The sequence below is a fragment of the Haplochromis burtoni genome, unplaced genomic scaffold, assembly GCF_018398535.1.
Source record: "Haplochromis burtoni strain Fernald_Lab_line unplaced genomic scaffold, NCSU_Asbu1 Contig_70, whole genome shotgun sequence".
In the NCBI taxonomy this organism is placed as follows: Eukaryota; Metazoa; Chordata; class Actinopteri; order Cichliformes; family Cichlidae; genus Haplochromis; species Haplochromis burtoni.
In genome coordinates this window covers 1,881,967-1,900,646 of record NW_024582431.1, presented here as the reverse complement: position 1 = coordinate 1,900,646, position 18,680 = coordinate 1,881,967, and the positions used below count along the sequence as shown (strand labels likewise).

The following is an 18,680-nucleotide window of genomic DNA, read 5'->3' as shown; positions in this document are numbered from 1 at the left end:
GTGTGTGTGTGTGTGTGTGTGTGTGTGTGTGAGTGACTGCTCAGGGAAAATCTGCTGTGGGCCGTATCAGATTGAACAGTAATTGGTGGCCAGCTAAGAAGGTTCACTGGTTTGCTTTGCACACGGATAATTGGCCAGTCGCTTCACAAAGCACTTTGAGAGTGTGTGCCATGCTAGCTAGCTGAACTAATGAGCATGGCTGTGTGTGTGTGTGTGTGTGTGTGTGTGTGCTTAAATTTTGCTGTCAGACTTGTCAAACGTGTGCTTATCCGCAGAAGAGCTTCACGTGTCGAGTTTTTAAAAATCACACTATGTACCTGCAGCCACCACAGCGCTCGCTGTAAAGAAAGGAAGAAAAAAAAAAGAAGAAAACAGAAGGCCTCCTCTTCAACTCATCACTCTTCGTCATCTTTTCCTTCACCATCAATCTTTTAAACTGCCCTTCCCTCATCTGCTATCACCCCACTCTCTTCCTCCATCATCTCGTATAACTTTGGAGTTCTTACCCACCCCTTCTTAACTGCTCATATGAGGACTTATAACAAGAGCCGAGCTATATCCCAAAGGGATTGTACCAAATTGCATTTAAAAATGTCTCAGGGATAGTGCCAGCTGCTTGAAACAAGCCACAAAGCAAGGTTTGTGGATATAAACCACACTGACGGATTTTATTTATATAAATACATTAAGTATTTTCCCTTTTCCCTCAGGAACTGGACCACGTTTGATATGTTTACTCAGGTTATTTTTAAAAATAACTAATTTATATTCAAATTCTGACAAATCCTCCAAATTAATATGTACACACGCACACAAACACACATAAAGGTTCTGTTACACACAGTGCAGCTCTGGCACTTACAGGATTCATTTGGAGCGCTTTCACATTACAGAGCTTTCCCTTCAAAAACATTCATTATAGCATGTTTAAGTATGGAATCGTTCTCACTACAAAGCCATTATGATATCACTCGATTGTTATGATGCATCAGCTGCCAGTTGCTTTCCCTGCTGGAGCAATGTAGCCGGGTAACATCATTATTAGAAAAAGTTTACACACGGGAAGCTAAGAGAGTGAACACATTCCTCCTGTATTCAATGATGCAAATAAAGAACTGACACAATTGCTAATTTAACAAAGGCCTCAAGGACAGAATGCACATTAAATCAAATTGGACAATTTTGGGCTAACGAGATTAGGACTCGAATTGTGAATAACACATTGGCAGGCAGCAGGCTGGCAGACAGAGAGAAAGAAAAGTGATTTAATTTTGTCGTCGTATTGTGACAGCCCTGCCACCAGGGGAAAGCCCTTTTCAATATCTATGTCTCTTTTGATCAAACTATCAGTTTGAGTGAGATGGTGAGCTGCTGTGTGCGATGACACAAGCTCAGGCGGAGGCACATTCTCCTGCTCCTGGGACGGGACATGCACAAAAGTAGCTACAGTTAGATACGTGCCTCTTCAAGTTATAAAACATGAACGAGGGCTGGGAAGGTGCCTGACAGACAAGGTATTGAATAGCTTTCTCCTCCTCCCCTGCTGTCCATGCTGTATTCAGTCCACTCCCATGCGGGCACATGTGATGGTGTGTATGTGATGTTCACTTAAACATGGCCGCTGATGCGTGGTGCTCACTGAAGGCTGCAGCCGCAACAGATTTTGTTTACAGAATCTACAACCAGACTGCAGATGTCTATAAACTCTTAGGAAAAATTGTGTGTGTGTGTCTGTGTGTGTGTCTCTGTGTGTCTGCAAAACCAAGGGGAACCTATGTTTTGTGGCCAGCTTGAAAAAACAAATGAAAATGGAAAACCAATTTGAATCAAATACAGGCAGCATCTCAATTTCCTCCAACAAATTTACTTCACCAATTACACAGACATCAGCAAAAAGGACAGCTCTTGCTTTTGATGAGAAATTGCAATTACAAGAGCAGGAACTATTTGACCATCCATGTCTGTCAGACTACACCCTTTATACCAAGCTTTGTTGGTTTAAATTTTAAAATAATAAAAAAGTAAAGTCTGTTTGCTAGACAAATCAGTTAGGGCTGTGCGATATGACCAAAATCTCATATCCCGATATAAAACATCTATCGTCCGATAACGATATAAATCACAAAAATGTAACATTTTCTGTAAATTCTGTGAATCTCAGGTATGTGAAGTGTTTCCAGCTGGGCATAGTGTATCTGGAGTCGAGTGTTTTACCAATGCATTAAACTAAACATTTCTAGACATGAGTTGTAACGGCCGCCGTTTTCTTTGTGAGTATTTATTACACGGCGTGCTGCGGGGAAAAGCCTGTTCTAACGTTTGAGTCTAAGGTTTATTTTTTAGCACCTGACGGCTCTTTTTTAATTCTCATCTGTAAATAATCTGCTCTTTCACGTGATTCAGTTTATTTTGAAAAGTCTCAACAGGATCTTGAGCTTTATTGTGAAAGGCTTACGTGGAAAATAAACAAGCGGACACGTGATGGTTTTACCGTCGTTGTTGCTAACGACAATACATAAAAACAGGCGCTTGTCCGTCTGTAGTGTGGTTATATTAAATATAAGAGAAAGAGAGAACTTTAGGAAATGAATATAGCCACTACAGTGACCATCAAAATGATGAAAAAATATTGCCGTAAACAGTTTATTTTGCAACAGCACGAAACAAACGATAGCGTAAAATGAAACGATAGACGTTTTTATATCGTCATCCGATATATGTTGTTATATCGAACAGCCCTAAAATCAGCTCAAACTCGATCACTTATCTGACTTTGAATTTATTTGAGTAGTCCTTAAATTTGAGATTTAGAAATACTCAAAGAATAAGAGCAGTTCCCACTCACCATCTAAAACATTTCTATATGTCACAGAGCTGTTTGATTTGATTGGTTCTGGTGTATTTTACAGTATGATGGCGAGAATAAATGTCCTTCATCCTTTAAAGTAATCAGATTTTTTTTTGTTTACTTAAACCTAAAGCAGTTTTAATATAAAAGTATACATCCCAGGTAAATAATTAAACTGTGAGGTGTTGAACATCCTGGAAACCCATTTTTTTCATTCAGACTACTTACTGCAATAAATTGGGTTATCTACAAAGTGATAAATGTCCCTGATTATTTTATATCTGAGATTTCCTGATTTCTTTTATTGTCCTCATGTTTATAACTGATATTAAGTTGGTTGGATTGACTGGGGGCTTGAGTTTAGCAACAATTACAATACATATGTGTTGTGGGGTTGTTTGCTTATGCTGCCAGTCAGTCAAATCCACACAGAACTCTTGAAAGAGACTAGTTACATTTTTGAGTGTCACAGTCTCAATAACTTCTTGATATGTACCTATTTCAAGGTCATGATTAGTGTATATTTAGTCATGAAAATGAAATGTTAAAAAGAAGTATTTCAGATCTGGAAAGCAGCTTTTTAAGAGCTCCAAACAGATATAGTGGAAAAAGGGGAAGTTTGACAGTTGTGACTGTGCCAGCTTGGCACGACTCCCCTTTCACTAAAATCAAACAATCAGTTCTTTCAATCAAAATGAAAAACTTACCCTCAATTGGGCAGTAGCGAGTGACCTTCTCAGGCATTAACTGCCCCTCCTTGTGTCTGCAGTACACCTCAGCGATCTGCTGCCGACACTCCTTGCTTTTGGCTCGAGACAGAGCTGAAATGGCTTCCTTTCCACTGATCTCACACTTAGGTGGCTGGTCGTAGGTCACCTCCAGAGTTGCTGCAGTTGCTTGCTTCCTGTGGGGATGCTGATGTCTGTGCTGTGACTGGGTCTGCTGCGCTTGCGAGGCATGGTGGCGCTGCTGCGGTCCTCCACCAACTGGATAAGAGGCGTTGTTGCCAACTGCCAGTGGCTGGTGGCCTAATGGCAGAACCTCATTTGAGCTGCGGCCCAGACCGGGGGAGCTGTCCCGCCAGGCCTGCTGCTGGGCGTGGGCCTTCTCCTGCAGATGCTCCCGCTGCTGCTTACTGCTGATGGCCCCTGCAGGCTGTCGGTGCGGCTGTGAGCGTGCACCAAAGTTACTATTGTCTATATTTTCAAAGTCTTTGGGCACAGAGTTCTCATTGTTGCTGTCCACTCTACTTTTCTCTTTTGGGCGGTGGGAGTAATATCCATCCTGGACATAGATAGGAAGGAGAAAGACAAGGGAAGCAACGGGTAAGGAGGAGGGAGGGGGGATAAGAAGAAGAAAAGGGGGACATAAACAAGGAAAACAAGATCAGAATTGAGTGAAAACAGCGCATATCAAGTGTTGGATTAACAATCAATGTGGCATGTAAGAGTGGGCAGCACTGCATTGAACCGTGAGGCATGAAATGAAGTAGCAAGGTATTATGTGTGAGGGCTACAAGGTGCAACCTAACTGGAGGTGAAGCAGGGCCGAGGGCGCTGCTGCTCTGTGCCATCATCAGATTAGCCCCGGTTTCAATTAAATTCTCCCTCAAATGGGCCCAGCACTCCGTAAACAGATTACCAAGTAGGGATAAAGACCCAAAATATGACTGTCAGTTTGTGTATGTGTGTGCGCACATGTGTACAGTTTTTTCACTGGAGCCACATGAGAATCCCAAGAAATTGTAGCGTCGTGGCATCTGACTGGAAAAGCTGAACTTGTCTACATTTACCAAATAGTGTTTGCACATGTCTGAACGTACAATTTCAGTATCTTTCTAGTAGAATAGCCTGAAAGCGAAAAGAGGGGCACAGCAGAAAGAGGAAAAAGGGTAATGACTGATAGTGGGGAGTGCAAGGAAGGAGCGCTGACACCAGGCATGAGTTCTTCTCCCGGGAAGAGCCGGCGCGTTCCAGTGAAATGTGCTGTGATGCTTCAAATGAAAAACTAAGAAAGCTGCCTGCCTGCCACGCCACTGTCATCCCCCTTGCTAGGCACACAAGAGAGGGGGGAAAAAAGCGAGGGGGAAAGAAATGACAATAGCAGCCGTGAAAATATAAAGCTCAGAACAGCAGAGATCCCAGATGTGTTTCTCCATTTACAGACACAGAAAAGAGAAAAGATTGCTGGGGAGGTGGAGGGTGGGGTGGGCGCAATAAGATGTATGTGAGACAGAAAAGAAGGAGGTGAAGTGAGAGACACCAGGGAAGCAAGCGAGAAGCCATTGTGAGCCGGCGGCTCGGCATGGAAATGTCTTTCCGGCCCTAAAGCAAGGCCCGTTATCAGCCCATCAACCTTCTCTCCCTGTAAACACCTTGTACAAGCGCAATTACAGAGGTGGCTGGATGACACACTTTCACACTCAGAGAGTCAGAAGGAGGGCTGATATTATACAGGTGAGACAAAAAACAAAAACCTGGGTGAAAACAAGGCGAAGACAACGTGCTTATCATCAGCCCCTTTTAAGCTTCTTCCTTGGCAGAGATTTGATTCTAACAACACTGAATTGAAGCTTTCTGCCTCTCCTCTCCTGAAATCTTTGCCTCTTCCCCCTGTCCTGCCCTTCACACTTCTCTTCACACATCCCGATTCCACCCTTCTGCTCTGCTCCGTTCACCTCTCATCCCTTCTGCTCCACATATCGGTCCACTTCTCTCATCATCTGTTCCCCATTTCACGTCTCTCTCACCTCCTTTACTACCACTCTCTTGCTTCCCTGTTATTATTCTCAACTTCATCCCCGCTCCTTCCGGTAACCTCGCCCATTCTCCTCTCCTCCTTGTCTTTCTCTACCTCCTTCGCCCTGCCAGTTTAAACAGAACATGTTTGTTTGAATGGCAGAACCTGCTAATCCTGCGTGTAACAGCTGCTTAGGCCAGTGATCACCTAAAAAGAAATCCTTACTTGCAGAGTTTCAAAGGGAATGCTTTAGAAGGCTAATCCATGCAGTGCAAGTCACTGGCTGTTTGCAGAGGTAGAATGAGTATGTGTGCACTCATGATTATGGGAGACTGGGCAAGCTTCTTGTGATTAAAAAAAAAGAAATGTAGACTTGAGTGTGCAAGCAAAGTGGAGGCAGCATATGTTTGCCCTGGGGATACTCCCACTCTGACTCCTACAGTGAAAGACATGAGAAGATGAGGGACACGGTTAAATTGGAATAACGTTTGAGTGAGCAGAGGCAAAGTAAGAAACTTCAGCTGATCATCTGATTTAGTCCAAATACTAGCTGCGTGATTTTTTTTTAACTACTATTATGAAAATTGTTGTTTCTTGGGTGATTTCCGTTTCAGTGGATCCAGGAAGTTACTGATCAAAGCTAATCTGTGCTAAGCTTCACAAAGAAAACTCCTATTTAATAATTGTGTGGGGGAACTTTTCAAATCGAGCTCAACAGTTGGCATTCATTGATTGATTTCTTCCATTATTTAATCAGAGCTTTGTCTTGTAGCATCAAGAAAAAAAAAAGAAGAAGCAACCTTTAAAGTTCTTTCGAATTGAGAATAATAAAGACAAACAGCCGAATCAGCAAGAGTCAGGTGTGGAAGCATCCACACTCCAAAAGCCAAATATATTCAGTTTGCAATCATGTAGACAAACACAGAAAATCATCACATTTGAGCAAATGTGTGGCATTAGTTTTTAGCATAGGATTACTCTATTTAACTATTAACTCTTTTACCTCCCATAACTGCCCCCCCCCCACTTAAAGGGATGGGAAAAAGATCACAGGTTTAGATTTCCTGCAATTAACTGACACTGCTAAGAGCCCCACACGGTTGGTCCCGTGTGGTCTAAAGTAGAAATGAGTGGTATTTGTCAGCTAGCAAAACAATCTTTACACTGGGCTCCCTTCTCCCTCCCCCTCTCCCTCCTCCTGTGAGTAAAGGACTCCAGTAGCTGCGCTGCTCTTTAATCTCAGGGACCAGGCACTAAGCAGGAAGCGGAGGGGCACAGAATTAATAGCGGTGGCGGCCATTGGAGACAGAGCTGCGTTAGGCTGCAGATGGGGCGGGGAGCTGGGGGGAGCTATCGATTGTTACAGGGGATATGTTTTCTGCTCCTTGGGAATGTCGGGGAAGCGAAGTCTGGCATGCAGTGAGGTGGTTGCGCAGGCCCGTGAACACACACACACACTTGCAGACAGTGAGCTTCCTGAGCTCTGCTGAGGACTGAGGCAAAAGCAGAGGGGGTAAACGTAAAAATCATCTATCACTAGTGGGTACATTTAGAGAAAGCCTTGTGGAGCTGGGAATTTCAGAACCCCCTCTGGGGATGGCTTAGTCCATTTCTCAATACAGAGCTGGCCCTTTCCACTTTCCCTCATTTCCTCTGCCACAGGGGGAAATATTTCACCTGTCCTTTTTTGCTCTCTTTCTCTCTCCTTTTCTCTCCATTCCCTGCAATCTCCCATGCAGCAGAAGAAAAAAAGCACATATCTCTCTCTCAGCACCTGTCCAGCTTCTCCCCTGTCCTCCTCCCCTCTGCCGTATCATCACTTGCTCTGGGAGGGAAAGCAGTTCATCTGCTCCACACCCTCCCCACCTCCCTAATGCCATCATTTGCTGTTGCAGCCTCACGGTAGATGTGAAGAAGAGCAAGGTAGCAGCACATATCAGTTTCACCCCACCCTCCCAGCCCGCTTCTTTTAAAAGACATCATTCCTATGGGGCCTGAGCTGAGACAAGCTCCTGTGTGCGCCAGGAAGCTGCGCTCTGTCAACACAAGCTGGTGTATTGACAGCTTTGCGGGCAAAATGTACATAAACACGCAGTTGAGGTTTTTAAGAAGTACAGTACTGCCCATGCGTGAGTGAGTGGCTGCTATGTCAACTAAACAGCTTATAAGCCAACTTCTGCTACGACCTGCCCTCCATGTGGCTAACGAGCTCAGATTAATTACCTGAACTGAATCCCTGCAATACTCTGAGCAAGATGTGGCATCTGGCATGACACGGGAGACTGATATACTGACAGACTTAGTTCACAGCTGCTCAAACACCTCAGGACAGTGCGTGGAGAGTCACGCAGGGTAGAGTGGGGACAACCTAAATGCTTCTTAGAGATCTTACTCATCATAGCTTATTAGCTGTGGAGGGGGTGAGTAAAGAAGCTTTTTCTTTATAAAGTAGCAAAGAAGGTTGACCTTCAATTCAAAACAAAGTGTCTGAAATCTTTCAAAGGGTCTAAAATGTAGTTTAACCCACAATGAGAACAGTCACATTTTACAAAGAGATATTTTCTGATGTTTTACTTGAGAAAAAAAAATCTCATGTGGCAGTTTTACTTGTTTGTATCCCAAAAGATGTTCATTGTATTCCGTCCAGTACCTTTCTCTTTGTTATTTCCCCTTCAACACTCTTCTTTCCCGGAGGCTAAAACTGGAAGATGCTGGTCACAAGTTTACGCGTGATTAGCAGCAGCTCCTAATGAATAGTTCGGGTTTGACGTGCGCACAAGTCCCTGGAGCAAAAGTATCGGAAGCAGACTGTGCCTTTGTATGTGAGTGCAAATGTGTTACAAACATCTAAAAAAAATGATGTGAGCTTTCAGAGAAGGGAAGGAAGTTTGCTCTAGTTGAAAAGAAAGCAGAAATACATGTAAAACAGCTGAGTAAATGTTAAATATTTTCCAGATGTAATGATCCGGAGGCTGACCCTTGTGGGTATTCGGAACACGAGGGCAGAGGTGAACTCACTGCAGTAGACTTCCTGCTCCTTCCTGATGGACATGTTTGTAATATAATTATATGATTTTACTGGCTATATTTGAATGCATGAATTTAAGCTAGGCAAGGAGACAAAAAGCACAGACTTCTCCACTCGAAACCACAGACAGAAGGAAGAGACAAGTTTCTATTTCTTAAAAAAAAATTAGGACAGGAAAGCTTTGCATGAGAAGCTCGCCATCAAGATACACATAAAGAAACTTATTAACTCTGGGGGACTCTCCAGGGGGTTTCTTTAAGGCCGCAGCGGAATTAAAAAATACTTTTGCTTACTTCGCAATATGTTTGCATTCCTTAACAGTACTTGTATTGTGATCCCTTACAATAGTTTCCACAGAGCCCCTCTTGTGTATCCACAATACTCAGCCCACTCAAAGAACTGTGTCCTTTGATTGCTTTATATATATAAAGAATCAAATCATGCCATTACTCCACGGTGGATTTTTATAAGCCCAATATATAGCTTTTTTCCACTCTTTCAGCAGTAATAACTTCATTTAGGTGTTTTGCATAACTGTGCACCATTCTCTGACATCTGCTTAGTGTTCGACCACTCTTCCATGCTAAATTCCTCCAGTTACAAGATGTTTGTGGCTTTTCTTACATGTGCTGCCTATTTCAAATCTCCCACAACATTTTAATGGGATTCAAATCTCAGGCTTCGCCTAATCCATTCCATAACCCTTCATATCTTCTTTTAGAGCCATTCCTTTGTGGATTTGCTTGCGTGCGGATCATTATTCCGGTGAAAGGCCCGCTTCTGGTTCCATTTCAGACTTCGGACACATGGCTTCATATAATCTTTAAGCAGTCTTTGATATGACGCAGAATTCATTGTTGGAACAGTGACCGCAAGCTTCTGAAAAAGCAAAACAATAGCAAACCACCATGATTCATAATCATTGCCAGGTTCTTTGTCTGAAAATCTTTGGTTTGTCTACAATTACTGAAAACACCAGTTCAGGTCGTCTGCACTGAATTCTATCTTTTAGACGCCTCAGGAATTCACAGAGGATCACTGTGATGACAGTGTGATCCTGGGGGACCAATCACAGCGTGGGAAGTTAACAAAGGTACCTGCAAGTACTTAAAGTCCCAGATTTGTAAGCAGATCAAACATATTGTTTAATATACTTCAATAAATGCTGTCTTCTCTTTCCAGACCTGCACAGCTCTGCAGAGCTAAACTAATCACCTGCAGGATGTCTTTTTTTCTATCTAACGTAGGATAGTGTCGATATTCTCAACCAACTCTGCAATTTTGTTGTGGATAAACATATGAGCTGAATTATCGGTCATCTAACAGTATTATCTAAAAATGAAGAGGACAAGACAAAGGTTGTGTCAATAAAACATGACAGAAAAGTTTAACGGCCAATCCCCCTCCTGTCTCTTTGTCAGTTGGGTGTTTTTGGCCTTTATCCACCATATTCAGCCATGTTCAATAAACCCACCTTGCTGTTTAATCACCTTCCTCCTGCAATGCGGGAAATCATTTGCTCTCTCTGTTTCTTACTTCATGTATTACTATAGATTTGTATTCCTGGCTTACACTCTGCACCATTAAAATCCTTATTGCTTGTTGTTTTGGGCATTTGAAATCGAGGAATTTAAGCTAATTCATCTCTTGCATTTACTATTAGTCACTCTGGATAACAACATCAGATAAATGTTTAAAATGTAAATGAGTCACTTAATGGACACAGTATAATTTAGAATCCACTCAATGCTGTGAAAATGACCTTAGGTGACTTCGACATTTGAAAAATTATAAAAAACTGTTTTTATATCAACATTTTTCTTTTCTCATACTTTCCGCCTAAAGTGGATTAAAGAGAAATAGAGTTGAGAGATAGCCTTAAATAACCCTAAAGATTTATTCTGACTGTGTACAGCAACAATGAAATTCATACCGAGAACAATGTTAGAGCTAAAATCCCCAAAGCATGAGGCAAAAATAAGGCTGGCACGCCTGAGTCTCATAAGGTTTGGTTTGCCTTCTCCTGTTAAAAATCTTTACTTGGAAGCTCAGAAGCTTACATAGATGGATTAATAAAAACACACACACGCACACACAGTACTGTACACACAGACGTCTGAACACACACATGTGCACACCAGTCACATGTGAGCCTTGTTCAGTGCAAGTCACATTTGTCCTGAGGACTGCCTGTGTTTGTGTCTGTGGAGGAGCAAGAGCCCGGCAGAGTACTGAGAGTAATGCTGGGAGTGTTTCAGTTTTTATGTATAGCAGAAAGAACTGTAAAAAGAAAAAAGAAAAGTGCAATTTGCAAATTAATTTCCACCAAAATATTTCAATGCATGGCAAACAGCAAAAAATAGCTTACTAAACCATTAGCATTACTAAATCAAGACTTTGAAAAGAGGAAAACGCACCAGTTATTGTACAGTCATTGTTTTTTTTTTAAATGACAATGTAAGACAATGTTTTTTTGGGTCAGCAACTACGGCCCATTACCCTGAAATCCTCGCACTGCTCCCTTACTCGAGTTGAGGCTTCTTCAAAAATGTAACACTGAGATAGCAATGCTTCCCAAACCAACAGCTAGCATCACACAACTAGTCAAAATGTGGCAAAAAACTATGTAGACTAAACAGTGAATGCAAACATGAGATAACTTGTAAAACCAGCTAACTATCTATGGGATAATGAAGTCAAAAAAAATCTTACAGTAACTCGTTATTAAATGTGACAATGCCACACTTAAGACAGGTCGTTCTAAGCTGGTAGTCATTGTGATTAAAATATCTGGGACAAAATAGGTTTAAGCTATGGGGCACTGTTTGTAAACTTGAAACACGCTGAAATTAACGGTGCAACATTTTTCCACATTTAGCTCAAAATCTTACAAAAACGTGTTTTTTCAAGTCATTTTTCTACAACATTTATTAAAATATTTACAAACATTTACAAACACAATTGTAAATGTTAAATTTAAATATTATATTTAAATCTAAATGTTAAATCTAAATGTTACGGTAAACTAAATATTTAGCTAACATGCAAATTTATGGTACGGGTCAACGGAAATATCAAAATAAAAGCTTTATGTAAACCTCCGGTGCTAAAGTGTGCCGCTAATTTTGACTAAGTATCTTTCTTTTCCAATTCCACCTAAAGCAAAAGAAAATTACTTTAAAATTGTAAATGCCGTCCAATGACTATCTTCACAAGAAATTCAATATAGATACGAACACATGCAATTTCTGCAATACTGATATTGAGACTACAGAGCATCTTTTTTATTCATGTGAAAGTTCCACATCTTTTTGTGATGATTTTCAGTACTGGTTAACCTCCAAAAATATTGACTGCTCTTCTCTAACCTTTCAAGTAATTAGATTTGGCCTACAAACAGAAAAAAAAAATAGAATTTGGGATTAACAACTTATTTATAGTTGTAAAATCTTTCATTCCCAAATGTCGCTTCTTGAAAATTACTCAGATTTTTGCTGGCTTTAAAAATTAAGTCCTGCTGTGGAAGGCTTCATTAGACTTAAATAAAGCTCACACCTTACTTGAACTTTTGATGCAGCTTTTCAATTGATGTAGCTAGATTGTATGTGCATACTTTTTTTTGGTTTTTTACTTTTATATGATAGGTCACCTTACTGTACTTATATGCTGCTATATGGTATTTCTGACCTATACTGTTCTTTTGTTCTTTGTTCGATGGCTGCTTTGTTCTTAACCACTTATACCTGTATATAACTTTTTGTTGACATGTAAAATAAGTGCTGTAGTTGTTATTTTGTACAAGAAAAAAAAAAGAAAAAAAAAAGTGTGCCGCTAGTGGTCAGGTTGTGTGTCTGTCTTCTCACCGCCATGAGCTGCTTCACTTCTTGCCTACCAACATGTCCAGTGATTTAGCTGGACATGTGCTGCAGCGATTGTGGAGACTGCAGCTGCACTACTGCTGAACCTTTGGATGGCCGACAAAATGGCTCTTGCAATGCTTGTGCATTATGTGGTAATTACATTGTGGTCTTGACCTGATGCAAGCTGATAGAAATAAATAAAATGCCGGGAGTATTTTCCCCTCTTGTGTCCCCACTATTTGCTGTTTCTTGACAAATATATTTGTCCCTCAAGTTTGTATATTTCCTCATGTCAATTCTGATAGCTTGGAAATATTTGAGTCAAACATTTAGAGTTGGGTCCATAATTTGGACAAAGACCTTTTAAACCTTTTTCCGATTTTGCCTCTGTATACCAATCCAGTTTCACGGAAGAATAGACTTCCAGCTGCAAAAGGCTTTCATGGGTTTTACAAAAATTAACCATTAACCTTTTAGGAATCGCAACCAATATAATAAATATTATAGTCCTCTATTTTAACAGGCTCAAAATTAAGTGGGCAAACCGTTTCATGAGCAAGTGAGGGCTATTCCTTTGTTATTTCAGGACAAATGAAGCAGACATAGTGTCGGAAGTTGATTTAAACTGTTGAATTTGTATTTTTAGCTTTTTATCATAATTTTTAAATATCAGCTCCAAATAGAGGTCACTGCAAGTGAAAGACACACAAAGACAGAGAGAATTAATAAAGGTATGAGCAAGTTTGAAACAAAGTTTATCTTTTATCCAGAATAACAGGAAATTAAAGTACGGAGAAGGAGAAAAAGAGGTCATGATCCCAAGCATACCACATCCCTGTTGGCATGGGTATGTAAGGCTGCATTTATTGATGATGTGACTGCTGACAGAAGTAGCAAAGTCAATTCTGAAGTGTACAGGAGTGTACTCTGCAAAACTAATTGGGCACTGTTTCACACTGCAAATGATAATAAGACAAAGCATAAAAGAAGCCCAAGAGTTTCTCAGGGCGAAGAAATGGGATATTCTTCTGATCTGATCTCAACCCAGTACAATATGTTTTTCAGGTATTACATGAAACGCTAAATGCAAAAGGAAGCAGCAGCTGGAGGTGACTGCAGTAAAGGCCTGGCACAGCATCTCAAAGGAGGAAACAAAGCATTTGGTGAAGCCAGGCAGTCATCTTCTGATTTTCATCCTCAAATTAAACAATCCTTAAATGTTAATGACTGCATTTACTTAAGAATTGGTGTAAAATACTTGAATTAATGCTCAAAATTTGCTCTTCACATATTGATCATGAATGTCTGACTGTCTGGTGTCTAACTATGCTCAGTCCTTTAAAACCATCATCATCGTTTTGTCCCCTGTCCTCCTCTACCTCGCAGATGGGTGAATGTTTGCAATTTACACATGACAACAGGAATCTAAATCACACAGCTTATATACAGTATATTAGGCCCATATCTCACAAGAGCATGAAAGTCCTTTAACGGGCTGTTAGAAGATACTGGCAATTCTCCCACTGTGTCTCTTTACCCTTTCTCTCTCTTATACCAACCTCTTATTTTCCTCTGTGAATAAACCCCCAGAACTTTACATCTCCAGCTTTGAATAGGCCCCATCAAGCGATTTCTGAGCCATATCTTGCAAGGGCATGAAAACGCCTTACTCCCCCCACTGCACACCTCCCTGTTCAGCCATGAAATGACACCCCTATTTAATCAATTGTGAATCATGAAATTTTGCACAAGAGACCCCTTTTCTTTGCACTTGACAGTGATTGAACTGCACAGCCATGCAATTCCATTCACCACGGCGATGAGAAGAAAAGCGGGTGGGGGAGGGGCTGCATCTCTGTGTATAGTGTGTGTGTGTGTGTGTGTGAAAGATGAAGGCCCCGTGACATCATGGGTGCCCGCTAAAAGGAATGACAGGGTCTCTTCTATGCATTGAGACCACATGGTCCGACAGCACAGAGGGATCTTACTGCTAATGTATAGTAATGCAAAGGAGGTATGATACAAGGACCAAGGGCCCTTCACAAACATTTTACATACCATCCAAAGAGACCAGGGGATAAGAATAACAGAAAAGGGGAGGAAGGGTGTGGAAATGATAAACAGAGATTACAAATAGAAGAGGATGGAGGGGGTAGTGTAGGATAAAGACCAAGAAAAAAAGCAGAACGGTAAGGAAAGGGCTGGGACATTTGCTTTCTTTCTACAGCATTAATAGTCTGGTGGAAGCAACACGTGAAATTATGATGTAAGCTCTGCAGTGAGTGTGTCAGAAAACGGCTGAAATACCAGGATTCTGTGTGGCATAGCAGTGATGCAGTATACCATGACCCTAGTGTGACCCTACTGGAGAGGTCAGACTGGATATGGCTCTACAGTAAACAATGCCCTTTCATGACTGTGATATACAGCCAGGATTGTGTTAAATACAGCGTGCATGTGCAAATTCACTCTTGTGCCTTGTGTTTCAGAATAACATGCTAATGATGTGCAAATATATCAAGGCTGTGCATTACGGTTTCACTTCCACTTCCACTATGCAACCACAAATTCTGCAGGACAGGCCTCTAGAATCACATTATTGCGTAACATGAAAAACACAAAAACTCCCTGGTGACCAACTGGACTTTTTTGGGTGCAAATGTGCATTAAGTTAAAGAGCTGTGTCTGTTGCTTTTTGTGACAGAACAGGTAGTGACGTTTTTATCGGAGATGCCAAAAAGGACAAAAAAAAAGGGGGCAGGAAGAAACATTTTGTTGCTTCAAACTTTTTTTACACATAAAAAAACAGCTGAAATCGCAACAAAAGCAACACCTCATCATGCTTTTTTCACAGTAACATTACAAGCGTCAAATGTTCACTACTGATGACTCCCGAAGCTTCAAAGCTCAAAAAAGGGTATTTGGCACAGGCTTAAATTGCACCATGGCAAACCTTCTAGAAATATTCAGAATTTTTAGAAATGTATTTAGTCATGCACACGGCTAGGTTCTGTGAATGGCAACGTCAATCTGACAAATGGTTGGGCAAGCCACCAGTTTCATGCTGAAGTATCTCAAAAACTATTTTCATCGATTGCCGTGAAATTGCAGACTTCCAGATGACAAACTCTGCTGCCTCTTTCTTGTAGTCTTGCATATACAGAAAAGATATACTGAGGATAATTTATAATCACTTGGATTCTCTTTCACTTTAACAAACATGAAAATGCAATTTGGCTAATACATTGGTTTAAATTCCCATTTCATCCTGGTTTGCCAGTGGGCCATGGGGGCAAAACTATTCTTGCTCACATACACATTTATGGTATATTTAGAATGATGGACTATTTATGAATAAGGATAACTTTATTGATCCCAGAGAGAAATTCACATGTCTTGGCTCGTCTGCTATTTGTATGAGGCCATGTCACACATATGAATGATGTAATGCATTTAATATATGTCCAAAAAATAAGACAATGTGCAGAATACAGAGAAAGAGCCTCTGGGAAATAAGACAAACTGCTATAGCGTTTAGAAGAGGTGTATTTTATACAGGGTCCAGGCAGTCAGTGGAATAAAATATGGTGACAGAATAGCTCTGCAGAGAAAGCTCAGTCACATCTGGGGTAGTATTACACAGTGGTTATAGTAGGAACTCTCCCCGGTTTTACTTCTTGCTATGGTACGCCTTTTTGATATTCTGACTGCTTTTATTTACAGCATGTTGTGCAGGGATTGCTCAGTAGGTAGAGTGTTTGCCCCGTGATCGGAAGGTCGGGGTTCAAATCAAACCTGAGGTAACCCTGAGCAAGGTACTGTCTCTACACACTGCTCCCCGGGTGGTGGATTGGTAGCTGCCCACTGCTTCACTGAGTGTATGGGTTAAATGCAGAGGACTAAGCAATCCCCTACAGGATTAATAAAGTACACATTATTATTAAAATAACATATAAGTCTTTAGCGTATAGAAGAAAGCTGTAGCACCCAGAGTAATCCTCGGGGCATCTTCCAGAGCTGATAAATGAAAATGACGCAGAAGGAGCAAAAAATGCATTGACTGACAGCAGTTCTGAGACAGGCAGCTGGAGTTGACTCTTGTCTCATCCACTGGCTCCGTCCACTGTGTGTGTGCTGTCTGTGTGTTTTGGACCAATTTCCATGTACTGGTTGACTAATATTGTGGTTTGCTAAGAAGTAACAACCCCCTAGAAGTGGTGAGGGAAATACTAGTATTTTACTAGGTCAATCCGTGACACTAATTAGGGAATATGTGTATCTGTGCGTTGCAGACTTTGTGAACGTAGCCTTCGAACCAAGCTAGTTTCTGTTAACTGATAAATTAGGGCTTCACCCTTCCATACATAAGAGGCAAATGCTGGCTCTAAGAAAAAACAAAACAAAACAAAAAAACCCAACATGGTGGCGAGCAAAACGCTAATTCTGAAGCTGCAAAATGTGTGATGTCATGGTGGATGCGTCCTCCTTTTATAGTGAAAACCGACACGGGGAACACAGCGAACATGTAAGCTTCAACTTGAAATTCAAACAGGGATCTTTTATTGCAATGAGAACAGAATGAGAACAGCACAGGCTCATGGAAACATACAGTAAACCAACAAATACTCCTTGTGTAACACTGTTAATCTGTTAAAAGGTTCCTGGATTAGTGCTAACAGATTGGCACCAGAAAACAAAAGAAAATCACCTTTTTCTTGTGCCACAGCCTAATTTTCTACCTGCTGTTTCATAATTTTCTTTATAGGTTTTGCATCCTGATTAACAAACATGAAACAAACACTTTCTGTGTGAGATAATCACAGCTCGGGGTATTAGTTCAAATTGTTTTGATCTAGTGACTAATACACATGTTGTCATGGGGATGAAAGGCACCTGTTAATTACACGGATAAATTTAGCTGCATCTCTTGCCACACATGCTTTAACTTGTTCTCCTCTTTACTCAGTGTAAATGTAAAGAATGGTACATGACTACATCAAGGACCATGCAATAACAGTAGATATTTTGCTGGGGAACAATTTTGCAAATGGCAAAAACAAGACCCCAGTCACCCGTCACATGGACTCTTCACCCTCCTGCCCTCTGGGAGGCGCTACAGGAGCCTCCGGACTAAGACCACCAGGTACCGGAACAGCTTCTTCCCCACAGCTGTCAGACTCCTGAACTCTGCCTCCTGACATCTGACCCACGTTAAACTCATGGACTGAACATACACACACACACAATGGACAACTGTACCCTCAAACACACAATAATAACATGGAGTGAACCACCACTCACAACCACTAGCACTTTATATAGCCTCTGTAGAAATTATCCACACCCTCACCTATCTTAACTGCACTACTGTATAGCTGTATTGCCAGTGACCTGGGTCGCACTAATACAACGAACATGCGTATTATGAACAGAAGTTACGTTCCTATCTTGTCCATTTATACCCGGATTGCAAATTAATTCTGGAGAACTGACAGACTCACAGTGAAAAGGTGATGAAAAGATAGTTAGGATGCATAATGTTCTTGCTTGTTCTTACAGGCCAAACTACAGATTGCTACAGGAAAGATAAAGGAGGAGTTATAGCTGAGAGTATTTATCTCTCCATGTATGCAAAACCATTTAGCTGAGATTAGACAACTTCCTGAGCTAAAGGTAGATGACTGAATCATACGATCCTTCGGGATAAAGAAGCTTAGAGATTTATTTGGCTTCACTCAGGTGTCAATCATAATGTTTTATTTAAATATTATAAAGGAGACATAAACTGGTATTTTCTATTGCCACCAACGAAAAAAGATTTGCAATCTTTTCATTGGGTCAAAATGAGTTGACACAAAGCATCATCTGTTCAAGTCTCAAAGCAAAAGTCTATATCGCTGTTCAGCAATCAATATATGAGGCCCTCACAAGGTTATGCAAGAGCTAATAATTACATGGTCAGGGAGAATTGACACATGTTAAATTGTCAATTTTAGATAGCGGCAAGACTTAATGAAAATGTCTAAAACGGGAGGAAATAGTGTTTTCTGCACTCCTATTTGTTTAGTCCACCTACATGGCGAATTTTGCATTGTGATGGCAAGAGCGAGAGAAGCAGTCTGTTCTTACTGTTGCTTTTGATCCTTTTATTTTATTTTATTTTCCAAAAATGGTGTTTGTTCTGAGTTGAACCAATTCTACCCAA

At 41.0% G+C, this 18,680-nt stretch overlaps 1 protein-coding gene across 1 annotated transcript in view; it reads right to left on the bottom strand.

The window, feature by feature from the left end:
* Window positions 1-18,680, bottom strand: part of LOC102292572 (xylosyltransferase I) — a 77,941-nt gene that overhangs the window by 33,691 nt on the left and 25,570 nt on the right. Inside the window, exon 2 of the mRNA XM_005924974.3 lies at window positions 3,556-4,132. Within this exon, the coding sequence (XP_005925036.1) occupies window positions 3,556-4,132 (577 nt within the window). The remainder of the gene's footprint in view (window positions 1-3,555; window positions 4,133-18,680) is intronic.